We start from the raw sequence: 25,762 nt of genomic DNA, 5'->3' as shown, positions 1-25,762 counted from the left end.
ATCAAAGCTGTGTGCGTGTGCACAGAAATTATGCAGAGAAAGCAGTGGAGAAATGAACCGAAACAGTGAATGACATTGAAGCAGTGAAAGATAGAAAGCAGCGAAGGAGAGCCGTGACAGAGAGGGAGGGATTAGAGGGAAGGGGGAGGGGGAACACATCAACAGCGCGTCATCACAGGCAGCAGACTGCAGGAGAGCAGACAGAGAGCAACAGAGGAGAGGATTCAGCACCACAGACACCAGCTCAGAGACAAGCAGAGGTGGACCTGTACAAGCCCTTTGCACACACTCAGAGATCACCCGAGAACAGAGCAACACAAGCCTGCCTGAACACTCAGGAGTGTGGGAGAGTGGGAGGGCGTGTATCAGTGGACCAAGCACACAATTTGTGACGGGACCTTATTGGAGAGCAGAGGATTTCTGTGTCATACTACAGCGACTGTGTGCTTGTGTGTGTATGTGGACGTGTCAGTGTGTGTGACAATACCAGGCAGGAGTTCTGCTGGATGAGCATAGCTGGGCGAGATGAGTTTGGACCCTGTGCAGGTCATGAAAGGCCAGGAGCCCACAGCAATCCCAACCCCCACCACTTCTAATGGCGACAGCAAAGGATCATGGGATAGCAGCAAGGATGTTTATGAGCACATAGGTTCTACCAAGAAACCAAGATCAGTGAGTGTCTATATATTACCTGTCCTCTATATTATTGCTGTCTGTCTGTCTCACCTGTGTCAGTGCGTGCACCTGCACATGTGACATTTGAGCTTGTGTAATGCCATGAAGGAATATGTCATACTGGCCCCCACCATCTGTGTGTGAGCTTATGCCTCTCCTGCTGTGCTGATTTCATATATCCATATATTTGCTGCCTCTCCCCACTGCTCTTTTTCTCTAACTCTAGTTTATGCTATTTTTCTTGTGTTATGCCATTTTTTTGCCCGTCACATTGAGATTCAAGATCCATAAAATGTTAAGTGTTAAGGTGGACAACAGAATCTATTAAACATGAGATACAGATTAGAGGGTGACAATTTTTCGGGACTCCCGCGGGTCACGGTATTCCCGCGGGTTTCCCGCAGTACGGGAGTAAATTTCACTGTTGGTAACGTGATTGGGACGGGACAGGAAATAATAAACGGGAGCTGGCGGGAAGCCAAAAATTAGGCTATTAACTTAAAAAAATGACAATGCAGTTAGTGCGCCCAAAGACGTGAGACATTTCGTTTTAGAAAAGATAACCAATTACAACCCACAATACGTTTGTTGTTGATTGGTAGCCTATCAGAGCAAGACAAGCAGCTGCCCTGTTCACAATCAATCAGCTTCAGATAGGCCCTAAGGCAAATGGATGCAAAGAAACAGTTACAGGCGAAAGTGTCAGCAAAGGACAGCTCTATTTAATTGCACGAGCTGTCCGGGAAAGCGGATCTCGTTGAGTTTAATGTGTCATGCAATGTTGGGGCATGGCACCTCGACTATCGCATTCCTCAATATATTTAGCCTAAATATCGCATAACCTGGCGGAACGCAAAAAATAGTTTTGTTTACTCATAGCAACAACGTTGCTATGCTTCGCTGGTTTAACATGATGAGAACGGTGCAAACTTAACTGATGGGATGAGATCTATGAAATGATTTAAGCATAGCCTACAGCAAAGTACTGTAAAATATGTAATTTTAATGTAGCCCAAAATGATCGGCTATTAAAGAAAAGTTAGACTATTATTAAAGTTAGACAAGGCTTTCTGCCCTACCAAAATGTAGCCTGGTCACCGCACGCAACTGTAGCCTGGTCACCGCACGCAACTGTAGCCTAACTTTCGGATAACTTTAGACATCAACATAGGGAGTGGGACGGGATTAGTCTTTCTCTCGGGATTTTGCGGGACAGAATTTTTTTGGGGGGGCTGTCACGTGATCGGGATATGACGGGAGTATTTGTGCGGGCTCGGGATGGGACGGGAGTGAAAATTGCTTCCCGTGTCACCCTCTAATACAGATGAGAGATGGAAGTTAAAGAAAGAGAGAAATAAAATATTTAATTGAAAAACATTTAATTTTATTTATCCATGTAAATATATCTCTGATTTTAAATGTGACAACACGGCAAGGCCATTTTCATGCTGGCATACTGTATTGTAAATACAACATCAATGATTAGGTATCCCCAAAAGACAGCACACTACAATCTGTAATAATATTTACATTGCTTCTTGTTGCAGTCATCCATCAAATACTTTGCCATGTCATAACTGACTTCAGATTGAAACACAAATGTTTGCTTTGTGAGAGCTTCTATAGATTATGATATAGAAAACTCAGTGAAAGAATAACTTCAGAGAGGTTGGAAGAATGGTCTAGGAGGTGTGTGAAACTCTGTACAACAGGCTGCTGGTCGACGCTATGCTATGTATGCTCCTCTCTTTGCCATGTGCCTTGTGTTCTGAACTCACTCCAAATGTTGCTGGCCTTTTCCCGCTCCTAAAATAACCACTCACCATACACACAACACACTCACACACACATTTAGCCCACTCATATTTACACTATCTGACGTCATTCTCGGTTCTCTCCTGTCCCAAGGCCCACAGCTAAAACTATTTTCTTTTCAGTAACTGTTAAGTGTCACTGTACTGTTAAAACTGTATAAAAAATACCAGAAATTTTTTGTATATTTTTGTCGGACAATCCTTTCACTCTTTTAATGGAAAGTTCCTTAAGTGTGAAAATATTCTTTATTTGTAGAAAAATTTTAAAGATTTGGTACATCTCCGATATGGGTTCTGCGTTACATTGGGATTGAAGGTATAACTTTTTTGCTTAATGGCTCACCTGCACTTTCAATAGCTATGGTGAATAGATGCGTACAGATGATAAAACTTAATAAACTAGATAAAAGCAGCACAACACAAAATGCAGCATTTGGCATATTAATCACAGAGCCCATCTGCAGGGAAGAAGCAGGTCAAATCTGTAATATTTGAGGGTGTTGACGCGCAAGTGACCGCAGATTCTGGACCACTTGTGATAATTGTAACAGGCCTACTTTGACAGCATTAAGTATAAATGTGAAATAATCAGAATTGAACAATGAAGCTTAATGGACGTAGCGTGTAGAAGAACGGGAGCAGGTGTTGATAGATAGATAGATACTTTATTGATCCCCAAGGGGAAATTCAAGTCATTGTAAGTCATGTGGCAAATGTTTATAAAAGCGCACTTAAAGAATTTTTTTTTTTACCTTAAAATAACAATTCCAAAGGCATTTTGATGGCACATACACTCTTAATATAGCGCTTCAGCCACACTCTGAGCGGGGCTGTATTGAGCAAATTGCGGGACCGCATCAAACAAATTGCTTGAAGCAGGTATGAACACTGAACCCCTCCCACCACTAGTACTGTAGGCTCGTAGTTGGAGTTAGCAGCGAGTGATGTGGATAGAACAAGCCTACAGAAGATGACAATAAATGTCTGATCATGAAAAGTTGCCGATTCCTCAGTTGATGTTTGTAAGCCAAGTAATTCAAGTTGTCAGCAGTTTAGCCGGTGGGTTAGTTAATGTTATGACAAACCACAACAAATGTTTGATCTGAATGTGTTATTTACTTCCATAGCAACAAGTTCTGAAGAATATCGGTTATTAAGTGATGATGCAATAATGGGATAATAAATATCTTTCCTATTTTTTCTGCTATTCAGAAATGGTCTCAATGTTACTCTTGGTTGTATCATCTGGCTGCACAGCTACAGTATTTACTCTGTTAAAGTTAAGCAATTTTGTTTTACTCTTACTAAAACGGAGGTGATTGTGACAAGTGTACAAGCTAGCACGCTACTCCCTCCCCCTCCCTCCCATGCAATTGAAACTCTCCTAAACGCGCATCTCGTCGGTGATTGGCTGGAACAGTTTGTTATGTTTTATGGTACAGGTTGGACCAAGTTGTTTTTGTTGCCATTTTTGGAGCCTGTGCTGTCCACAGAGACCAGACCAGACATGGCACAGGCAGCTAGCGGATGGTGAGGTGATGTTTGCTGTATGTAACAAAAAATGTTTTAGCTTAGAAACCGCGTAACATCGCTTTAAAATAGAAAAAATAGAGCACCTTTAAAATAGAAAAAAGACTCCACTAAAAGTGCTATTACAGTTTGCCCTGTTTTTCTCAGTCAATTTCATAAACAGTATAAATAATTCCAACTGCACTCATCTGCTGAAAATGACTAATCATTGTGAATTACATCTGCTTGGATCCTACTGATTGCTGCTAGTTATTATACTGTATTTCTTTTTTAGTTATTGTGTCTGTTTAAGTAATCTTCTTGTTCTTAGAGCTGCATGGTGCAATATGCTTTTCTGTGGTGCGTTTAGTTGCTAATTTTCCAAAATTAAATGTGATATGTGACAATATGAAGCTTTAGTGTTTGTGCATGTGTAACTCAAATGTAAGGACTCACATTTGACAGTGATACTACCAAGGTAGTTGCTATCGTGGTTAGCAACTATGCTTTTGGGAAACGGACCCCTGATTGGCAGGTGTGTCTGTAGTATATCTGTCCCTGTTATGCTAATAGTAATTTTAATCTTGTTGGACGGAAATGTCCAGAGCTAAAATCACAGTTAAGTGGGGGCAGTGGTAGTATAGTGGTTAAGGAACTGAGCTATCAAGCAGTAGCTAGAAAAGTTAAGGGGTTCAATTCCTGGATGCCACTGAGCAAGGTGCTCTGGGGAAACTAAACCTTGTTATAATTGACATGTGTAAATCACTTTGGATAAAACCATCAGCCAAATGAAAAAGTAGGTTAATCAGTGTCACATTTCTTATGTGTAAAAATGTCTTGCTCACATTCTTTTGAATTTGATCAAAATTCTCCATCTGTGAAGGCGCCGGTGAGACGTGCCAGGAAGGTGGAAGGAGGCATTTTCTTTGTAAGTATCTGCGGACAAATGATTACTAACCCCATCTGTATGTGTCTTCACTGACAACTAGCTAACCTACACTTCTGATGATCAGTGACCAAATGTGGTGCTGTGAAAGATTCAATTGATTCATCTATGAACCTGGGCTCTTGTTACATCATGGTTGAATTAAAGCTGTTAACAAAATTCCATCAGTATCCTAATTTTATCCTCACATCCCCATATTGTTCATTCACAACCATGTATGAATACTGAACTTAGGGGCAGCCGTGGCCTACTGGTTAGGGCTTCGGGCGTGTAACCGAAGGGTTGCCAGTTTGATCGCCGACCAGTAGGAAAAAAGTGGGCGGGGGAAGTGGATGAGCACTGCTCTCCCATGCCAACATCCACGGCTGAAGTGCCCTTGAGCAAGGCACCTAACCCCTCACTGTTCCCGAGTGCCGCTGTAGCAGGCTGTAGTGTATTCTTCACCTCACTGTGTGCTCATTGTGTGCTTCACCTCACTGTGTGTTCACTGTATGCTCTGTGTGCTTCACTAAGTCACAGATTGGGATAAATGATTGGGATTGAGACCAAGTTTCTCTCATGGGATCAAAAGAGTATCTATACTTATTCTTACTTATACGAACTTATAGCATAGCCATTCTGTGCAGTGTATAGAGAATCTATTTAGTCTTAATTCTCCCATCTACATTCTGATGGACTTCAACATAATGTTGAAGTTCAGTGCTGTCAGCAACCCATGCTTTTAACATCACAACATGAACACTATTATGTACGAAAGGTCCGAGAACAAGTTTAGTGTCACAGTCTCTATGATATCTATGACAGTCTGCTGTCTGTGTCTGCTTCCTTAAAGGATGTCATTCCTAAAAGGTTGTCTCTGCAGCAGAATGCTAAACCATGTCCTCTGGCTGCCTGAGATTAACAATATATTCAAATACAAATAATAAATACATATCTGTAGTAAATCATTTGTGCCTTTTTGTTCGCTCAGCAGCACTATACCATCTTTTTTAGCTATCCATTCTCTTTGTCAATCCTCTAGCTAACTCTTTCCCCGAAAGCCTCCCTATATCCAAGCAACATCCTCCCCTCTGCTTTTCAGAGAGACATTGGTGGCGTGAAGTGCCCCTTGCAGCATGCCACACTCATACCCCCACCAGCCATTAAATGTGATCCATGGGAGGAGCTGTGACTTGTCACTTTCCCCTCAGCTCTCATCTTACAGCCACGCTTCTGTGTCACATGTCTGGCAACCCCCAGACCATGTTCTCTCAGGGATGAAGTGGAAGGTTGAGGAGGGCTGTTCTGGGGTGTGGGGAGTAGGTGCGGAGATGCTGTTTGAGAGAATGTGTCACATTGCACGTACTGTACAACACCACCCAGGTGCCTTTAGACAAATGTTTTTCTCAAACATAATTAATGAATTAATTATTTGTACTGAGTTATGGTTTGTAAATGTTTATGGTTAGTGTTGCTTTGAAGCTATGCTTTTCTTTCTATTATTAATGTCATTATCATTGTTATAAATATTAGTTTATTATGATGACTTAAACATATATTTGACTTTACTTAAAACTGCTAATTTCAATGCTAATGTAATGTTTACTTTTGTAAATCATTTGGATAAAATCATCTTGTAAGTCAACATAAACATGAACATTTACTATTTCCCATTTCTGTCTCTATTAACTTAGCAATTCTCTAAAATTACAGTTACGATTGATTTTGTTTAACTATAATCAACAAAATCAGTCACAAATAATCCTGAAATTCCATTACTGTTTTGTTGAAAGATTGTGATGATAATACAAAATTACCATCCACAATCGCAATGGTTTGAAATCCTTTAATTTGTGTACAGTAAATCAGAGAAATCAGAAGACTAATTCAATTTGTGAGGAGAGTCTGGCCTCTCATGATTGAGAAATGTTTCCAACTCTTGTGGTATTCCAACTGTAGCTAGGCTACTACAAATGCCATATCCTACCTGAATATTGTTTATGACCATGTCCATCCCAAAAAAATATTTTTGTTTTTTATATTGTACTTAATCATGCGTTCATATGGCTGGGAAGTGGAAAGTGTCCCACTTTGGAACTCCAGACTTCCGAATTTAGAAGTTTAGTTTGTGTTCACTTGACAACAACAAACTGGCAACATTGCAAATTTTCAGAGGGGTCATTCCGGTCAAAATCCAGGAAAATGGTTGCTGTACCGTCTAAGATTTTGCTCAAAGTTTGTCTACCTAATAACCCAAAACCAGCTTGCAGGTAACATCTTTTTCACTTCAGCCTGCATAGTCTCTCCTGTGACATGGAGGTGCGAAATTAGTTTTTAATAGCCTAGCTTAAGTTTCAACTTTGAAAAGCTTAGTTCACTTGATGCCAGTCTACGGAGCCCAGGAGGTGTCCTTGCAGGATTTTTTTGTGTATTGAGATAATGTGCGCTCTTTTTAGTAAATTGTGCACTCATTTTAGTAAATAGTGGTCTTGTTTTACTATTGTGTCCACAATTTTGTATATTGTGTGCTCATTTTAGTAAATTGTGTGCACGTTTTTCTAAATAGTGAGCTCATTTTATGAAATAGTGTGCTCATTTTACTAAATTGTGCTCTCAATTTAGTAAATCGTGCCCACATTTTACTAAATTAAGCCACATAGTCCATTGTTTCATAGCCATATCTGGATAAAAGAGAGATTTTGTGTAAAAGCTTCCAGTATGATTTCTTTGGGGGGTGGGTGAATTGTGTGATTACAATAATGCATGAAACATTAACTCGCACCTGCTTTCTATCACCAACAGAGAAGCTGCAAAACTTAAAATATGATTGTGGTTATCAGGGACTGAAAACAGAATGATTTACACACATTATTCTCTGTTGACTTGCTCATGGAGTACTTATCACACATAAATTACACATATCACGTGAAAGAGCAGAACCTGAGCTTTCCCATGATATTAGCGGCTAGGTGTTGTGATAAATGGTTCATCCATCTCCACATCCATTACTTTCGGTGGTACTGTATATCTCACAAACACCTTGGTCAAAACATAAGGCCCTTTCACACTGGCAAAATTGCCGCGATTTTATGTACCAGAATCGCGGAACGAGTGTCCCTTTCACATAGACCGAGGCGGAACGGCGGGACAAAGGGTCTCGCCAAATTTACTACCAAGCCCCCTAGACATTTTGCCGAGTTTTTTCGTTCCGCCACCAGTGTGAATGGGTCAAGGCGGAAAGGGGGAACGTGGGCGTGGGAAGGGTACGTGGGCGGGGGTGTCTAGTGACGCTACCTATGCAACCCACCACCGGGAGATTTAAACACACACACAGCTGATCAGAACGAAGAAGAACAACAACAACAAGGAGAAAGAAAACATGGCACACTGGGGAGACCAAGAAATCCGGACGCTCCTTGCCCTTAGGGGAGAAGATGAGATGAGGCGCCACATGAACGGGACAGTAAAGGATGGTCCTATATTGGAAAGACTGGCCGGAAAACTCCGCGACATCGGCTATGCACGGGACAAGATGCAGGTCACCAGCAAATTAAAAAGCCTGCAAAAAATTCAACAGCGTCAATGACCACAACGGCAGAAGTGGCAGGGGGAGACTGGATTGGCCATATTTCGACCTCTGTTGTGCGATTTGGGGGAGCAGCCACTAGGCCAACCCTGTCGCAGCATGGAGGCGACACCTGCATCCCCAGCATCCAGTGTCTGTTCTGGCGCCGACACCAGCACCAGCGATTCCAACACCGAAAGCCAACAATCAGCCACCGATAACCAACCAGGTAAATTCGTAAGCCTACTCATTTTCGCAATTGCAGGCCATAACATTCCCCTGTGTGTTTCACCGATTTGTTTGCCTATGAAACAACCCGACTAAGTATCCAAAGGGACATGCAGTCGCAGTCTTCCCTTATGCGGGACATGATTGCAAGAATACCAGCTCCTGTACCAGAGCACAGCACCCCACGCCACTACCGTGCACCTGCTGCAGCGTCCTACCACTCTCCTCCGCAGCTAGCCAAAGTGTTGTCAGTTCTCCCGCCATGGTTTTGAAAATTACACACCTGCTGCATCTGAAGGGTGCATAAGGCCCACGCATATCAGTCTACACGCCCCCTATTGCACGTCACGTTTAAATTTGCTAGCTGGTCCCACCCATAGGTCCTGTCTCCTGGCTCCCCAAATCGCCGGGACTTGTGAACAGATCAGCAGGCCGGCAAATTTTCACCTCGTTTACAGACACAGGTTGCGGCAAAAAGACGTCTCCTCTTCCCGCAAATTTTGCGTAATCTCTGTGTGAAAGGGCCTATAGTAAACCATGTATCAAAATAAACAGCAATCCTTTCCGGATCCCAACCCGACTCTCTCCCACTCACTTCCTGTCATTCTCCACTATCCTGTCACATTAAAAGGGCATAAAAGCCCCAAAAAATATATTTAAAAAGATTCTACATGTTATGAAACTTTGGGCTGAAATTCTAATAGCAGCTTAAAATAATGAACTTGCTTTCCAAATTATAGAATCAAAAGTTGGTCATGACATGCACAGATCAACTGTGCTTTTGAATAGATATTTCTACCAGCATGCTTCAGGTGGCATGGATGCAGCACAAAGTATTTTTCCCTAATATAAATGCTGACCTAAGATATATGCAAGCATGATCACATCATACTTTCCCAGATATGGTGTGCCACCCCAAGATTTGCAATGGCCTCTCCTGGCAAAATGTTCTGCTGGTGCCACTGATCCCTGGTGGTTATTCATAATTTCCCCCATACTTTGCTTTCCCTGTAAGAATGTAAAAAACTTCAATAATGCAGTGCCTTGCCTTTAAATGTGTAAAAGTCCTACCTCTGGAGACAAGACAACCATGGTAAAATGTGAAGTAAATGCATTGGATTACTGTACTGCTGAATTGGAAGAGCTAGTATTCTTAGTAGGCTTGAAAGAGGATCGAAAGTGTTTGGGAGAGATATATGAAAATCAGGGATAGTTCTGGATGGAAAGGCTGTCGATATTGCCTATATTGTCATATAATTTAAATACACTTCTGGTCTACAGTTTCAGTCAGTTTCCAGACTCTGATCCCGTCATGTCTGGTGATGTGAAGATGCTGCATTTTTTACTTCATCAGAAATGTAATAGCCTACAGTATAATTGAGGCTGAGGTGTGATAATATACAACATTATTGGCAAATGAGTGTTTTATAATTTTAATTCATACATAAGGATGTATTATATTGTTTTAAGTCATGTTAAACTATGTCCATCTTTATTCTATGTTCAATTCCTTACCCCTCAGCCCAAACCAGAGAATGCAGTGACTATTGCAGTGTCATCACGGGTGCTCTTCCGCACAGAGAAAGAGCAAAAGGTGTTTGACCAGATGGGAGTGGAAGAGTATCTGCGATATCAAATGGAGCATGAGAATGAGCCTTTTGCCCCGGGGCCTGCATTCCCATTTGTCAAGGTCAACCACACATAAACACACACACATGTACATACACACACACACACACACACACACACACACACACACACACACACACACACACACACAATTATCTATTAAGCCTAGAGTTCGGATTAGGATCTCAAATATATATAAATTATACATTGACTATTATACATGTTTTTATCAATTATTTCAATTATTATTATGAAATGTGTGATACATGCAATAAAGTCTGATATACTAATATAAAACCTATAGATCAGACAAAGAGTACAGCTAGCATCAGAACAATAGGCTACTGTATAAATAGTCTGCAATCCTGTTAGCTCAACTTCTAATGGTGATGATGAACATTGCTCTCTGCAAAAATCCTGTCAGATGCAATGTAAGTGCCAGCCACAAACAAAACTTGGTGGTTGTTATGTCATAGAATTCTACTTAAAACAGTAGAATACTAATCTAAAACAACCTGAACTAGTCACTATGTTGCTAAAACCTAGGGATGGACACGTGTTTGTGTCTTGCACAATTGCTCACTATGCTTTGTGCAATCCAAGCAATCATTTCAGCAATACAGTGTTGCACAATACCATAAGAAATCTTGAAATGTCAGAATTTGGTATCGTAACTCATTTAGAATCCATCATTTACAGCAGTTTCATATGTCTAATTTTCAACGTAAGCATGGAATGAGTAGCCTAAACATTAGCTTCTTTCATGCAGCTTGGCAGTATTCATTGCCAGTGCTTCACACCAAAAAACTTTGACTGGAACAAGAAGGGGCTTGAAGGAATAAACTAAATAGACAGTTCTAATTTATAGCCCTCTCAAAATGTCAAGTAAAATCTATACATATTTATAGCTAGCTGAAATGTTGTTGGTGTGTGATGTGGTACTGTAGGCTAAATCATTATGTAGTTCTTGCAGCGGCTCTACTTTAGTTATGCTACATCAAGTGATCCAGGTGTGTAGTGGCAATGACAGATGCAATTCTATAACAAGTTAGTGTACCATCAAAATGATTGGATGAAGCAGTTATTGTAAAAAACTACATATAATGCTTTCATCTGTAAACTACAAGCTTAATTACTTACTGTAATCACTGTGATTGAAATAATATCTCTGTCATGTTTTTCTTATGGTCTATAGTTCTATGGGTCTATAGTTTTCTTTGTTACTTCATAAAAGTTTTGTTGTATGTAACTTAATGCACTATATTTTGTGTTCCTGTTAAACAACTAATATGGTTTCTGCCCATTGATAGCATTGGATAAGATAAAGACATGTGCATTGAGATGTAAGGAGAAGGTAGTAACGTGACGTGAGTTGAGTTAGTAAAAGAGAGTAGCAAGCTCATGTTAACAAGAAATACTTTGTCTGGTCTTCAGTATGCAGTATTGTCCACTATATTGTGAATCAGCCATTTTTGTGATGTTTAAAATTGACTGTAAATTTCATTCACAATTCAGTACTGTGCACTGTAAACATTTTTGTGAGGCATGCAAAAATATTGGGTATATACCATGTTCACTACAACAGGTTCCAATGTTGTCCTGAATATAACTATTGAGTGACCGAGAACAAGTTGTGGAGCTTAAACAGTTCATTATTGAGGCTACCCATTCCATTGATAAAACCGCCTGGCAAGCTTAAGTTGTGATGCTTACAGTTTGAGCTCTTGCCACGCATCAGCTGGCCCTTGTCTGTGGACGAAATTGCTGTTTCAGAGGTGGAGAGAATTGTTAGCAATGTACTTAGAAAATGGTTTGAGGTGCCATGTCTAAGTACTGTATTATATGGAAATGGAGTGTTGGAATTACCAATGACCAGCTTGGTGGAGGAGTTCAAATGTGCTAAGAACAGCCTAGAGATGACTCTTTCACAGTCCAAGGATCCAGTCATCAAGAAAACTTGAAGAACACAACTACAATTAAAACAGGTCAAAAGTGGAATCCACGGGAAGCAGTGAAGCATGCTCAAGGTGCACTGCAACATCGGAATATTGTTGGGCAGGTGCAGAATGGAAGAGCTGGGCTTGGACTTGGTACCAGTTGGCAAGCATGGGGCAAGTCCACAGCACAGGAGAAGAGACAGATGGTGACCAGCTTTGTTCGCGAACATGAAGAGCAATCTAGATGTTCAACAGTGCTATCTCAAGTGAAGCAAGGGCAATGGATGAACTGGCGTGGTGTTGAGAAGAGAAAGATCACCTAACGAAGGAGCTATGGGCCATGGATGCTAACCACATTACATTTATTATAGGAGCCATTTATGATGCTCTTCCAACTCCACAGAACCTCAGTCAATGGGGGAAGATGCTGTAAGCTATGTATGGATCATCGCTCTTTATAGCGTATTCTTTCTGGTTGTAAAACTAGCAAGCACACACAAGACCAATGGAGATAAGTGCTAGAGGCTTTGTAGAAAAGTCAGCCACAACACTTCTGCTAGACTTTGGTATTCGAGGACGGTCAAGGAGCTGTAAAACAGTTATCAGAGGCTGCTGAAAAAGCAAGCCAATGGCTATGGCTCAGGCGCTCACAGACTACTTGGGGTCATGTTGTAACCTGAATTGAATTTGTTGTTTTGTAGTTGTAGTTATTGGTTGTTGGTTGCTTGTTGTTTGTTCCTGGTTTGGTTCTTTTCTCTGGGTGATTAGGCTTCTAGCTTTGCTTAGAGCCCGCATCAACGGGGCATAAGCACTTGCTAGTGAAGCATACAGAGGCTGCTTTGTTGATGGTTTTGTGTTGTCTGGTTTGGTTCGTTGCCGGTATTTGTTGGTAGAGGACCCATCATGAGTGAGGAGGGGGGTGAGTCTGGGAGGCCAGACACCACTGTAGAGCCTTCTGGAGGTGTTGTGGGCCTAGTTCAATGAAACACCTATGAAGAAAGGTGCCTGCTTGATAACCTCAGTGAAATGCTCTTGAGGGCTGTTCTGTTGGTGAGGTTTGTGTTTGATTAGTGATTTGTTAGTGATTGGTTTTGATGGTAAATAGGTTTGGTTGTAGATTGGCCGCTGTGTGAATCCCCTACCTGTAGCACGAGGAATTTAACTCTCCTGTATATATTTGAAATTCTTTGCATGGTGACTCAACTGAAGACAAGACCAGCCATTTCTTAGTTTATAGTCACTGCAGATGGTTTTAGTTATACAGTGACAAAAGTAATATGAGCGGATATAAGTAGAGCAGGTTGAATAAATTGTTGAGTATAGGACACAGTGCTATACAAAACCACTCTTACTGACTATATTACGTCACTCCATTTGTCTGACTAGGCCCTGGATGCCGTGAATACCAAGCTGCGTGAGCTTTATCCTGAAAGTGAAGAACTCTTCGACATTGTCCTGGTCACCTATAACCATGCCCATGTGGGAATTAGACTCATCAACACCATCAATTACCACAGTAAGTACACACTCATACACAGACACACACACACTTATTTCAAAGCCATTAAGGGACCTCTCTTTCTCACTCTCTCTGCACCCCCCCTCCCCCCCCAACACACACACACACACACACCACAAACACGCACACATACACACACACAATACAGTGTGCACATACTTTTGATCTCAAACCCTGACAACAATCTGACAATGAAGCCTTGTGATCCCATGATTGGTTTTATGGCAGTGTGGGCCCCAAGTACCTTTCTTTGTGTCAATCTGTTTTTGTGTCTGCTTAATTGTACTGTAGAGTTTAACATGGTTTTGTAACCATGTTTTGGAAGTTAAATGACATCTTAAGCCAGTGCTGTAGTTTGAATTATAGTTTTTATTTAGTTCCATTCTTCTTGTTGTGTTTGGCCACATTCTTATTGAATGTTGCTGTAAGATAATTACTATTTTACATATTGTGGCTTTATTGGCCAAAGTACGAAAGTCTTAAAAACTAAATTATGTAGACGCAACCTTAGACTACCCGCAGTGCCTCAAAATAAAGGAATTATGTGTGGACTGGTTGTATACAGTTGGCTTGTTTACAGTCAAATAATAAAAGGGTGTTTACACTATCCTCTCAGTGTGGCGACTTAGGGCTAGTCCACACGTACGAAACCGATCTTTTTTTCCTCCGTCTTCCCTGAAACCGCATCAAGAATATTTGCGTCCAAACGGATCCATCTCAACACGACTCAACACGTTACTTCATACCCCAGGCCTATAGGTGGCACTTTTCTTTACAGAAATTGACCAAAGTTTTTGCTTTACAGACAGAATAGGCTATGACAAAATGGCTAGTGCAAGGAAACCAGAATTGTTTGTGTGGACTGATGGTGAACTGTCAACTGTAGTCAACTGTAAAACTAATGTAAACTTTATTTTACGGTTTGTGAAGGGTGCAGTCCCGTCCTTTATTTGGCTAACGCGGGTAGGCCTACTTATCACCTTTACTTTCTTTGGTTGTAGGATAGTCCGTGATTCACATTAGTTTTGGCTATCACCGCAATTAGGCTACTAAACGCAAGGCTTACCCAAGTTCTAGGCTACTCTGTCGCCACATTTATAATATTGCTATAAAACCTTCGTTAGTAACAGTCAATACGTTTGCCTGCATCAAATCAAATCGCGCATTTGCATTCAGTGTGCTACCATCGGCTTAACGTGAGTTCTACGTCTTTGTATCTGATTTCACTCGACTGTGAATGCATGTATATATGTTATAAGACATGTAAAATAAATGAATGACACTGGCACTACGCACAAATTAATGTAGCCTAAACTTACACCGCACTTTCCTAATAACTTAAGTTCTCTCGCGTCACTGACAGTAGCTAAAATGCATTAAAAAACACCGGGAAAAAACAGTGTTCAGTCCACCAAGTCATAAGCTATCGGCGCTGCGCAGCACCAGTTGTGATATTTATCTTACGGAGTGTCATGTATGAAAACTAGTATTGTTAGGCAATACTATAAGTGCAAGTCCAGGGCAGCTGAGGTGTGGCGATGACATCATCGATGTCTAAACGAATTCAAACGGGCTACGGTTTCAGATTACAATCAACATCACTCAAAACTCAATGTGTTCTAAACATTTGAAAGTGGATTACATACTTAGAACAAGCCTGTAGAGAATAAACACATACACACATATACACACAAACTCATACCCACACACACACACTTACAGAGGAGGATAGGGAAAGGTGGGGTGGGGAACCTGAAGGTTGAACACAGAAGAGCTATGACTCATTACTAAACGCATCCCCTTTTGCAGAATGCCAAATCTGACAGCAATTTGTTTATCAATAAAACAAATTCGCCTACTGTTACACTCCAGGGCCATACAAGCTACTTTAGTTTTATTATGTACGTTTTTTATAACAAGCTCCTGCTGTACAGGAATATGTACTTGATGGAAAGACTTGGTTCCCCAGTAGCAATGGATATTAGGGAGGGAAGTGAACCCCATGTAAATGATCAATCCCAGAAACCTGTGAAACTCTTCTGGGGTCTTTGTCCCATGCCCCTGCACTGTTTGCATACGACGGCCTACTAAGCACAAGCTCCCATTCCTTCCGGTTGGTAAAACCACATATGCCTGGGACAACAATGTGAGTAAAAAAGAACATAACAAGTCTATTTCACACAGTGTTTTAGTCTGCACCATCCTACGCACGGCACATAAATCTATACCTTCTTCCTCCATCCCCTCATGGTCTTCAGCATTGTGAGCGCAAGCTCATGAGCAGTCAGCTACCTCTTCAGGCTTGCGAGAAGGTCTGTGTAGGTCTTGTCATCCTCCATCTGAAACAAGAGCGAAATCATACAAATACCTTTATTAATGTAAAAAATAAAATCACAAAACTACAGATTTGTGCATGTATGCACACAAAAGAAGAGGTAGCCTAAACTATTGAAGCATCCTCAGAATATACTCGAAATATTTCTAAGTAGGCCTATGAAAAGTCATTGTATTACACATGGGTTTAGCTACCCTAAATCATTGCCTGGCTGGCATCAAGATAAAGACAGATTACATTTCACCTAGTGACAAACTGCTGTAATGCAATAATGACATTTCTGACAGAATATGTGATTTCACATCATGTTTTCTATAACTACATATTGAGAGGAGTTGTGCTTCATCTATTTCAAGTCATGCCATCTTAGAAAATGTTGAGACAAGCACGTCTGATGTTTGTCATTTAGAAGTTAGCAAGCTAAAATAGTTCACTACAGACTGCACTACAGATAACAACCGGAGGAAAGGCAATAAGTTAATCACATTTCTGACAGAATATGTGATTTCACATCTTATTTTCTACAACTACATACTGAGAGGAGTAAAAATATGTCTCAACTTATTTCATGTCAGAACGTAACGCAACTTGAAACGCGGCGCCCATTGATTTATTCAGCTTTGGTTTGCTATATTGTCTTGCCAATATAATGCTTACCTAACAAGCAAATTGGTACTAGAAAACAAACTTACCTACAGGTTATATACTAACAGGTTTTTAAATGAAACTGTCAAATGAAAATAACTGACATCAAAAGCAAACGATAATATTGCAAGCAGTTCAGAATTATACAGTTAGCTAAAGTTACGTGATGATGCACTAGCCCCCGCTAAGCCATAATGTTGACGCTGATGAGAAAGCATATTACTGTCAAATAACATGATTTAAGGACTTCAAATTAAGATAAACCATAACTAGAACCGATGTAAAAACAATATTACCTCAGTTTATCCAGCTGTGTGGTTTCCAGTCGAGGTAAACTCCAACTTAAGTGCAGGTGGCATCCAGCTGTCCACGTCAAATGCACCGACTCAAGTGAAAATATTTTTTCAAGACTCATCTTCAAGTATCCAAAACATTTCGCGCCATAAACCCCTTAACCAATCATATCAAATTCAAGCTTATGTTGTCAGCATTACGGGGAAGATTTCAGAAATAAATTCAGTCATTGGACAGCTGAGATATTAGACGATTGGCCATCGTTACTTTTGTAACGAAATTAGAATGGTCGGGCTCGTAAGGGTTAAGTACTTTTAAAGTGGTGTAACAAGCAGTGTATAATTATGTATATGACTTGAGCTAGGCTACAACAATACATGTTGAATATCGAAAACATAATAATAATGAACACCACAACAGCAACCCTCACCCCAATAACATTTAAATGAGGGATTACATTTAAATGTGGGATCCTAAGGACATTTCTTAACCCTAACCCTAGCCAAGCATACTGGATAATTAACACATTAGCAGTCATTGCCGTTAATTGTTAGAGACTTGTTGCTAGGGACTATTTTCTGAAAACTGCCTAGCATTTTTGAATATTTCATAAATTCCAACATTTGTTTGTGACTACAACATCTATTACATGTTTTGTAAATTGCTTTTGACAAAGGTGTATGCTAAATACATCAACTTTTAACTTGAGTTTCTATATGTGGTGGAGCAAAATGTAATAAGCCACAAAAGAGTACGTGAGGTCTCAACGCAGACAGGTTGTCAACTGGATGACATTTTTTTAATGAAAAAATCTTGTATGGAAAAAAGGCTGAGGTCAAAAGCTATTGTATGTTTGTCATGGGACGCAAGTTGTGGGCCCTCCAACGTGCAATCCCAGTCTGCAGGCTACTTTGATTATTCCGATCTGAAAACTTACAGCAAGCATAGTTCAGCATAGACTCGCTGGGCATAGGTTCAACAGAGTAGATTTGAAATCAACTGATAAACCTGAAACCTTTTGGAAGGGTTACTTTTTAATGTATGTAATCTTGACCATTTGAATAAGAAATCATAACTGGAAATGCTTGAAATGTGCATTCAGTCTTCCAGGGTGCATAGAAATTCTGTAAACATTGATGACCTCACATTTTGATCCCACAGCTGTTCAGAACGTAGATTAAGAGAATGTCCATTTTAAACTCGCATTAACACAGTGGATGGAAACGCATGCAGATACACATATTCTTGAGCCGTATTTTCATGAATGAGCATAGAACATGCAAATGAGCTGCATGGAAACCTAGCTAGTATTTCTGCAAAAGATAATGGCAACAAACAAACAGAATGACTTGTTTGGGAGTTAGCAACACGTTTCAAGAAAATATACACTGTCATAAATGTCATAAAGAGCTTTTGAGATTTGTAATGCATAGGTTATGCAACCTGTTGACCAACCAGTTTTTCCCAGAGTTAGATGTGACCCCTGATCCCTTTGATCACTTCCTGTATCCAATCCCACAGTGTCTCAGCGGGACTCTGTCTAATCCTCTCAACCACAGAAGATGCAGTGAAAACAAACTTTCATGTGAACTCATCACTCATCCTCTGAGAAAATAAGACATATATGGAAAACTTATGGTCTTTGTGAAATAGCTATATACTTAACACATAAAATAAAACTGACAAAGACAGAGGCTGCTTTGATAAACATGATCAAAATGATTTAAAAGGAAATTCTTCCTTTTAAAGATCAGACTTTTGTTGCTCTTTGGAAGTAGAGACACAACTGTGACGCACATCAAACTGACACGATCACTTTGATGCTAGGCCTCTGGAAACAATTCCTGCTTTCAGACATCTGGACTGAGGGGCAAATGCTCTGTAAGAACCCTCATATATCTTTCCATAATGATATTGGAGTTGCAGGGGGCACATTTGGAACATGAAGTGTTCCTTAACTTCCTTACATGAAACATACCCACAAGGGGAATTTTTTCTTTTCATGTGTTCTTTTGTTGGTCTGGAATATGTTGTGCTCAGACCCCATTGCACCACAGTTTGCTCTCTATGTTGACCTATGATTCTCTTTCTCTGAAATTAGACCAATGAAACCGTTCACCTTTAGTCATATACTTACATATGAAAAGTCAATTTAGTCTGCTACTGTGGGCATAGACTCATTTTCCCGAGCCCCACCCTTGGTAGGCCATGAACTCACTGCCTCTTCGTTTCCTTCTTCTGTAGGTGGATGCAAACTGTAAACCATGAGTTAATACTGATACTCACAACTTGTCTGCCTCCCCCACACACAGTACACACAAACTCTTTCACAAACACACAGCCTTGCACCCCTGTGGAGTGTCAGCTAAAATAGGAGCAGAATACACTTTCCCACCAGTGTCAGTTGGCTACACTGGCTACTCTCAGTAGCCAACTCAGTTCAGTTAACACACCCACGTCCTGCTGAGGGACCACAACCCTTGAGACAGGAGAATTGGATAGGTGTTTAGGGGAGGGCAGACACATGAGAAATGATGACCTTTACATCTGAGGCTTGCTCATGAACCCGGTGTCATGTAATATGTTATATAGTAAACCCTTACTCATATCAAAAATAAAAAACAAACTGGTATAATTTATCATTTGATACAATGTTAATAGGGCTATATTTAGTAGAATAAAACTAAATTTAATCTTAATCCCTCCTGCTCACTATACATGTCTTTAACCTGACTCTGCCAGCTGCTCTTCTCTTTATTCTCCATGGTCTAGACCAGGGGGCTCAAGGGCCACATTGGGTTTTGAAAATTGCGTTTTGGCATCCGGGTTGGCAACCTCGAGTCAAGGGGGAGGGGGAGGGGATACACCACTCTACAGTAATTTGAAAGTGATTGCAGTACCAGTTTTGGCCACAATCTTACATATGGTTCCTTTAAATACTGCTAATTTCACAAAGTCAAGTCAAAGTCAAAGTCAGCTTTATTGTCAATTTCTTCACATGTTCCAGACATACAAAGAGATCGAAATTACGTTTCTCACTATCCCACGGTGGAGACAAGACATATTTTAACAATTTTAAGTCCACAGACAAACATAACATTCAAGTAAACAAAAAAGTAAGTAAATAAGTAAATAAGAGGGCACATATAATGAAAAAATAAGAGCAGCAAAATTTGGTTGAAATTGTGCATAGACAGTCAATAAAATAAAATACTAGTGCAAAGTCAGGCCAATAAGAGGCTGAGGTAGTTCTGTTTGACCTAAGTAAGAAATAAAGTGGCATAGTGGTGCAAGTTATGTAAGAGCAGCAGAAGTGTTGTGTTTCCAGGACAACAACAACAAGTTGCAAAGTGTACAAGTGTGCAAGTGGAGTGGTGCAGGCGGCCATTTGTGGGTCCAATGTCCAGGATGTTATGTAGCTGAGGGTGGAGGGGGGAGAGGAGGGAGAGAGTTCAGCATCCTAACAGCTTGGTGTATGAAGCTGTTGGTGAGTCTGGTAGTGCGGGAGCGCAGGCTTCTGTACCTCTTCCCAGAGGGCAGTAGATCAAACAGATTGTGAGCGGGGTGACTTGCATCACTCACAATTTTGGTCGCCTTGCGGGTGAGGTGGGTGGTGTAAATGTCCTTCAGGGAGGGGAGTGAAGCACCAATAATCCTTCCAGCTGTGTTCACTATGCGCTGCAGGGCTTTCCTGTTGTATTCAGTGCAGCTTCCGCCCCACACAGCGATACAGCTGGAGAGGATGCTCTCAATGGTGCCTCGGTAGAATGTGGTCATGATGGCTGGTGGAGCACTTGCTCGCCTGAGTTTCCGCAGGAAGTACAGGCGGCGCTGAGCTCTCTTCGCCAGTGATTCACGCTGTTTAACCAATGTATAAATTATGCACTGTGTTTTGTGCAATTGTGCACTGTGTTTAGTTGTCAATGGTCTTCTGCCAGCTCCGCTAAGGCTAGTACTGTGGCTGGGCCCTCTCACAGTTTATAAATGATCAGTAGTGGGAACTACTGTTGCCTTCATGATTTCCTATTAAAAGTTCTTATAAGAAGACAAGCCATGACAAGCCAGCTGGAACCTGCCGCTCTCTCTCCCTCTCGTGAGCGCTCAGACACGTTCCCAAATAAATGGAGTAGCATAACGTTCAAGTTAGATCTGCTGCAAAGGAGATAACAAAGAGTCATATCATCTCTATGTAACATGATTTTTTGACATTGACATTGTAAACGTTCTCTAAAAAGCAGTTTGCAGTAAAGCTAACGTCGCCTCTATCGCAGGAAAAAAAAAATAGCAGCCTGATCCCAAAATGAAATGCTCGGCAGGCCGGAGTAAAGTGCTTGGCAGGCAGGTCGCAGTTTGCCCACTCTAGACACATTGCATTTTATTCCACTTTCCTAAGGGGTGCAACTAATGAGCGTTGTATTGAAAACAGTTGGATCAACATGAAGCTCATGTCACATGGCTAATGAGAGTGCATGGCTAAAAAGACTGTTTGCTCAGTAATGAACAAATGAATCCAGAGATGTGTAACAACATTTTGCTGAAAGTCTGCTGAGTTCTCCCCAAATACTGTATATTAATTTTTTTAACCTCCAGAACAGCAATGATATTGTTGTAACTGAGTTCAAATAAAATCTCTGGATTCATTAGTTAATTTACTGAACTAACAGTCTCTGTTTAGCCATGCACTCCCATTAGCCATGTGACATTATCTTACTTTAATGCTAAGCCCCTGCTTTCAGAGATCAATCCAACACTCACGCAAGGATGCAGTGTGTGATTATGAAGCTAAAGCTTAATTTTCCTCATATATACATTTGCTCACACATATTATAATACATTGTTCACATGTGCTATAATAATATAAAAATACTTGTGGTTAATCCTACAATGTCAATAAGATGGCTGATGCATATTCCTTAGACCTAGTTTTAAGGACTGTTTTTAAGATTTCCTCACCTCTAGTTAGTTGGTATATGAACTACATTTTGCTGTTATATTGTTGAAGCTGGAGTTCAAATTAAATATTTTCTTTTTTTTGATCATATACCAACTAATTAGAGATTAATTAATTATTTGGATTTAAAGTATTTTGTTCAATTACTGGTTTTGAAACTTGGTGTATAAACACACTTAAGGGACTTGACTTGGACCCCCCCCCCCCCTCTCTCTCTCAGACCTGTTTATTGAACGCTTCTGCATGACTGGGGGCAGCAGCCCCATTGGTTACCTGAAGGCATGGCACACCAACCTCTATTTGTCAGCAGATGCTGAAAAAGTGAAAGAGGCCCTGGCTGAGGGTGAGTTTCAAACATATTTTTGCCACTCATTTAAATTTCTGTCCATTTTTATAATATGTTTATTATGTTATGGAATCAATAATGAATTACTTAATTAATAAGTTGTGGTACCGGCAGTTTTGCTCCCAGATTCAGTTAAATTCAGTGTCATGTCAGAAGCCTGGGCCCGGTTTCCTGATAACAATGGATACACACACTTACTGTACGAAGGTTTTCTACGATTCATCTTAAGATCGTTCATAAGAGGGACTTTATGACCTTCTTAGGCTTGCAATGCTTTCAGTAAAACCGGGCCCTGGACTGTGATTAAAATGTGAAATGTACAATAAAAGGTACAAAAGAGCCTTGTTGAAGCCCACGCAGTTGTAACTAGTGGCATAAATGTTTTCGCAATGTTTTTACCAAATCTGCCTATGGCATTACATAGATCAGTCTGCTCTTTCTGACATGTTGCACTTAGATACCTTGCAAAGCTGCTAACTAGGTTTTAAGAATGTTGCTTATTAATGCAAACAATTGAGAACATATATTAATACTCTATTATTACTTTTTGTATTTCCTGTTTATTGTTCCAGGCATTGCAGCTGCCACCATGTTCATGCCAGAGAAGCAAACTGAGGTGTCTGAGACACAACTGAGGGTAGCATTTGATGGAGATGCAGTTCTCTTCTCTGATGAGTCAGAACGCATCTTTAAAGCTCACGGTTTAGACAAGTTCTTTGAGCATGAGCGAGAAAATGAAAATACACTTCTAGATCATGTAAGTGTGCAAAAGTTTTGGTCATCTCTCATTTCATACCGTGGTCCCCAGTCTGAGGGCAAACAATGACAGAAATGGCAGCACATGCACACTGTTGCACTAAGTAGAGAGAGATATATGTTTGGTCAAAGGCATTGCTCAGAATGCCAGGCCAAATCCAATTCTTTGGCATATCCTCTTGTCGCTCAAATTGGATTATTGTCGTATTCTGTACCTGTCTTCTGTACTGCTACAGTATACTGTTGCTGTATGTTCACCAAGGTAGCAAACTAGTTTCCCCACCTCACATACATACAGCACACTGCTTGCTACAGTAAGCCTCCTCTACATACTTGCTGCACACTGCCCCCCCCCCCTCTCCCTACATACACAGCACATTGTCTTCAGGATCTTCTCCAACACACATCCTCTACATACTTACAGCACACTGCCCCCACCTACCCACACACACACTACACACACACACAGTCACTGCTCCACTCCCCTCCCGCCCACACACACATCTTCACTGTCATCACTCACATACATCATACATACAGTACTCTGCTTGCAATAGTAAGTCCCTTCACCATACTTGCAGTACACTGCCCCCCACCCCTCTCCCCTACCTACACAGCACATTATTTCATCAGGAAGCTTCTCCAACACACATATTGCACACTGCCCTCTCCCCACATACACAGCACACTATCCCATCTCCCTTGTCATCCCCCCAACACACACACCAAGACCCCTGGCAGTTGGGTTAGCCCCTTGAGCCGTGGATCTGCCCAAGGTTTCTTCCTTGGTAAGGGAGTTTTTCCTTGCCCCTGTTGCTCTTGGGTGCTCCTTGTTGGTGCCCCCCCCCCCAATCCCAATCCTCCCCCACCTTTCTTATGCAGCCCTTGCCACTTAATCTACTAAACCCCTCTTCTACTGCACTTTTTACCCTCCCCCCCCCCCCCATAAATGCACAAATAGGCTGACACCAGACATAATTTCACTGCATTTCTTACTTCCAGTAACTATATGCATGTGACAATAAACTTCCTTGTATCCTTGTATCCCCATTGGGGATTAATGAAGGTAATCCTTTATTACAGTATATCCTAATGTGAACAGACATAACAAGATACACCATCATTGTGTATTTACATCATGGATGACTGAGTATTTAATTTTGTTGACTATTGATGAAGTATTTAATTCAAGATGGACAACCTCAAGTAATGACAATCTCTTCCAAATGGTCTTCCAAATGTTCCTTGTTAGAGAAGAATGTGACCTTTGCTTTGTGGACCTTTGAATTTATTGCCAGACAGCCTGGGGCGGGTTTCCCAAAACCATAGTTGTTAACTTAGTTGGTTGGCAATGGAAAATTGCATTGCAACCAACTATGGTTTTGGGAAACGCACCCCTGGGTGGAATAGGCCATTTCCACCAGCCATTTTCGCTATTGCCATAGGGCACAATGCCCCCAAAACAAAAAAGTCAATTTTAGAATAAGTTACTCTTCAATTTGTTACAAGCTCAGCAACTACTATATAACTCATAAACATGGCTATCAGGGAACCTAGCACTAATAATAAAATGTTACATTAATTGTATGAATAATGTATTTCATGATGTCTTAGGCTAGCTGGTCCAAATTGCTATGTTTAGTCTGAAAGCAAAAATAGGAATCCAACCACTTTCTCTGTCTCCTATAGGGTCCACTGAAGGGTTTCCTGGAGCTTCTGGGGAAGCTCCAAAAGAAGTTCTATGCAAAGGGTCATCGCTTGGACTGTCCCATACGCACCTACTTGGTGACAGCACGATCTGCTGCTAGCTCTGGGATCCGTGCCCTGAAAACACTCCGAGCCTGGGGCCTGGAAACAGATGAAGCACTGTTTCTTGCTGGAGCACCAAAAGGCCCAATGTTGGAGAAGATACGGCCACACATCTACTTTGATGACCAAATGTTCCATGTGGAGGGAGCAGCAGAAATGGGCACAGTTGCAGCACATGTGCCCTATGGTATTGCTCAAAAACACCCCCACAAAAAGAGCTCCAATCCCTCTAAGTAGCAGGAGCAGGGTGTACATGTAGATACCACAAGAGGCTTGAGTGAAGCTACTACACCCAGATGGTAGGATGAAGTTTGTGTGGCCAACTTAGGTGAAACATTCTGGACACGTTGATTTCTGGGGAGCACTTTGTTGGAATGACTGTGAAACTCTCACACGTTATTTTTTCATTTTAGATAGCAAACAAAAAACATGCATGCCTCCAAGTTGCTGCTCAAGTTTTTCAGAAATACTAATAGTTTATTTTTCAACAGATACGGACAGGGGATTCTTTCTTATGTGATGAAAGGCTAAATTTATCAGTTTGTTGGGTGTTATTCTGAGTAAATGCAATGCATTGATCTCACCAAGTCAAAGGTATAGTACTTTATTAATGTACATACAAGTACATAATCTCTTCTATTAAAAAACAATGTATTCCTCTTCTCAAACTGAATCTTCACTGGGAGGTTTATTATAACATATTTTTGCTATTAGATAGGGTAGCATTTACTGTTTTTATTACAGTGCATGAGTTTACCTGACAGTAAGAGGCAGATGATTGATAGAAAGTGCCTGCATATTTTTCTATGCAGTGGTCTGACACCA

General features: G+C 40.9%; 1 protein-coding gene across 1 annotated transcript; it reads left to right on the top strand.

The window, feature by feature from the left end:
- Positions 1-295: 295 nt before the first annotated feature.
- On the top strand, positions 296-25,245 carry nt5c1aa (5'-nucleotidase, cytosolic IAa). The gene is made up of 7 exons (XM_076301061.1): positions 296-672; positions 4,882-4,926; positions 10,239-10,406; positions 13,669-13,798; positions 22,247-22,369; positions 22,945-23,129; positions 24,818-25,245. The coding sequence occupies exons 1-7, from the start codon at positions 526-528 to the stop codon at positions 25,172-25,174; spliced, it is 1,155 nt and encodes a 384-aa protein (XP_076157176.1). The 5' UTR covers positions 296-525; the 3' UTR covers positions 25,175-25,245.
- Positions 25,246-25,762: the final 517 nt, after the last annotated feature.

Source organism: Alosa pseudoharengus, unplaced genomic scaffold (assembly GCF_046254945.1).
Source record: "Alosa pseudoharengus isolate Yale_2024_CS ecotype anadromous, Long Island Sound unplaced genomic scaffold, YU_APseudo_1.1 YU_APseudo_1.1_scf_23, whole genome shotgun sequence".
NCBI classification, from domain to species: Eukaryota; Metazoa; Chordata; class Actinopteri; order Clupeiformes; family Clupeidae; genus Alosa; species Alosa pseudoharengus.
Note: the sequence above shows the minus strand (reverse complement) of the source record. Positions and strands in the feature narration are given on the sequence as shown.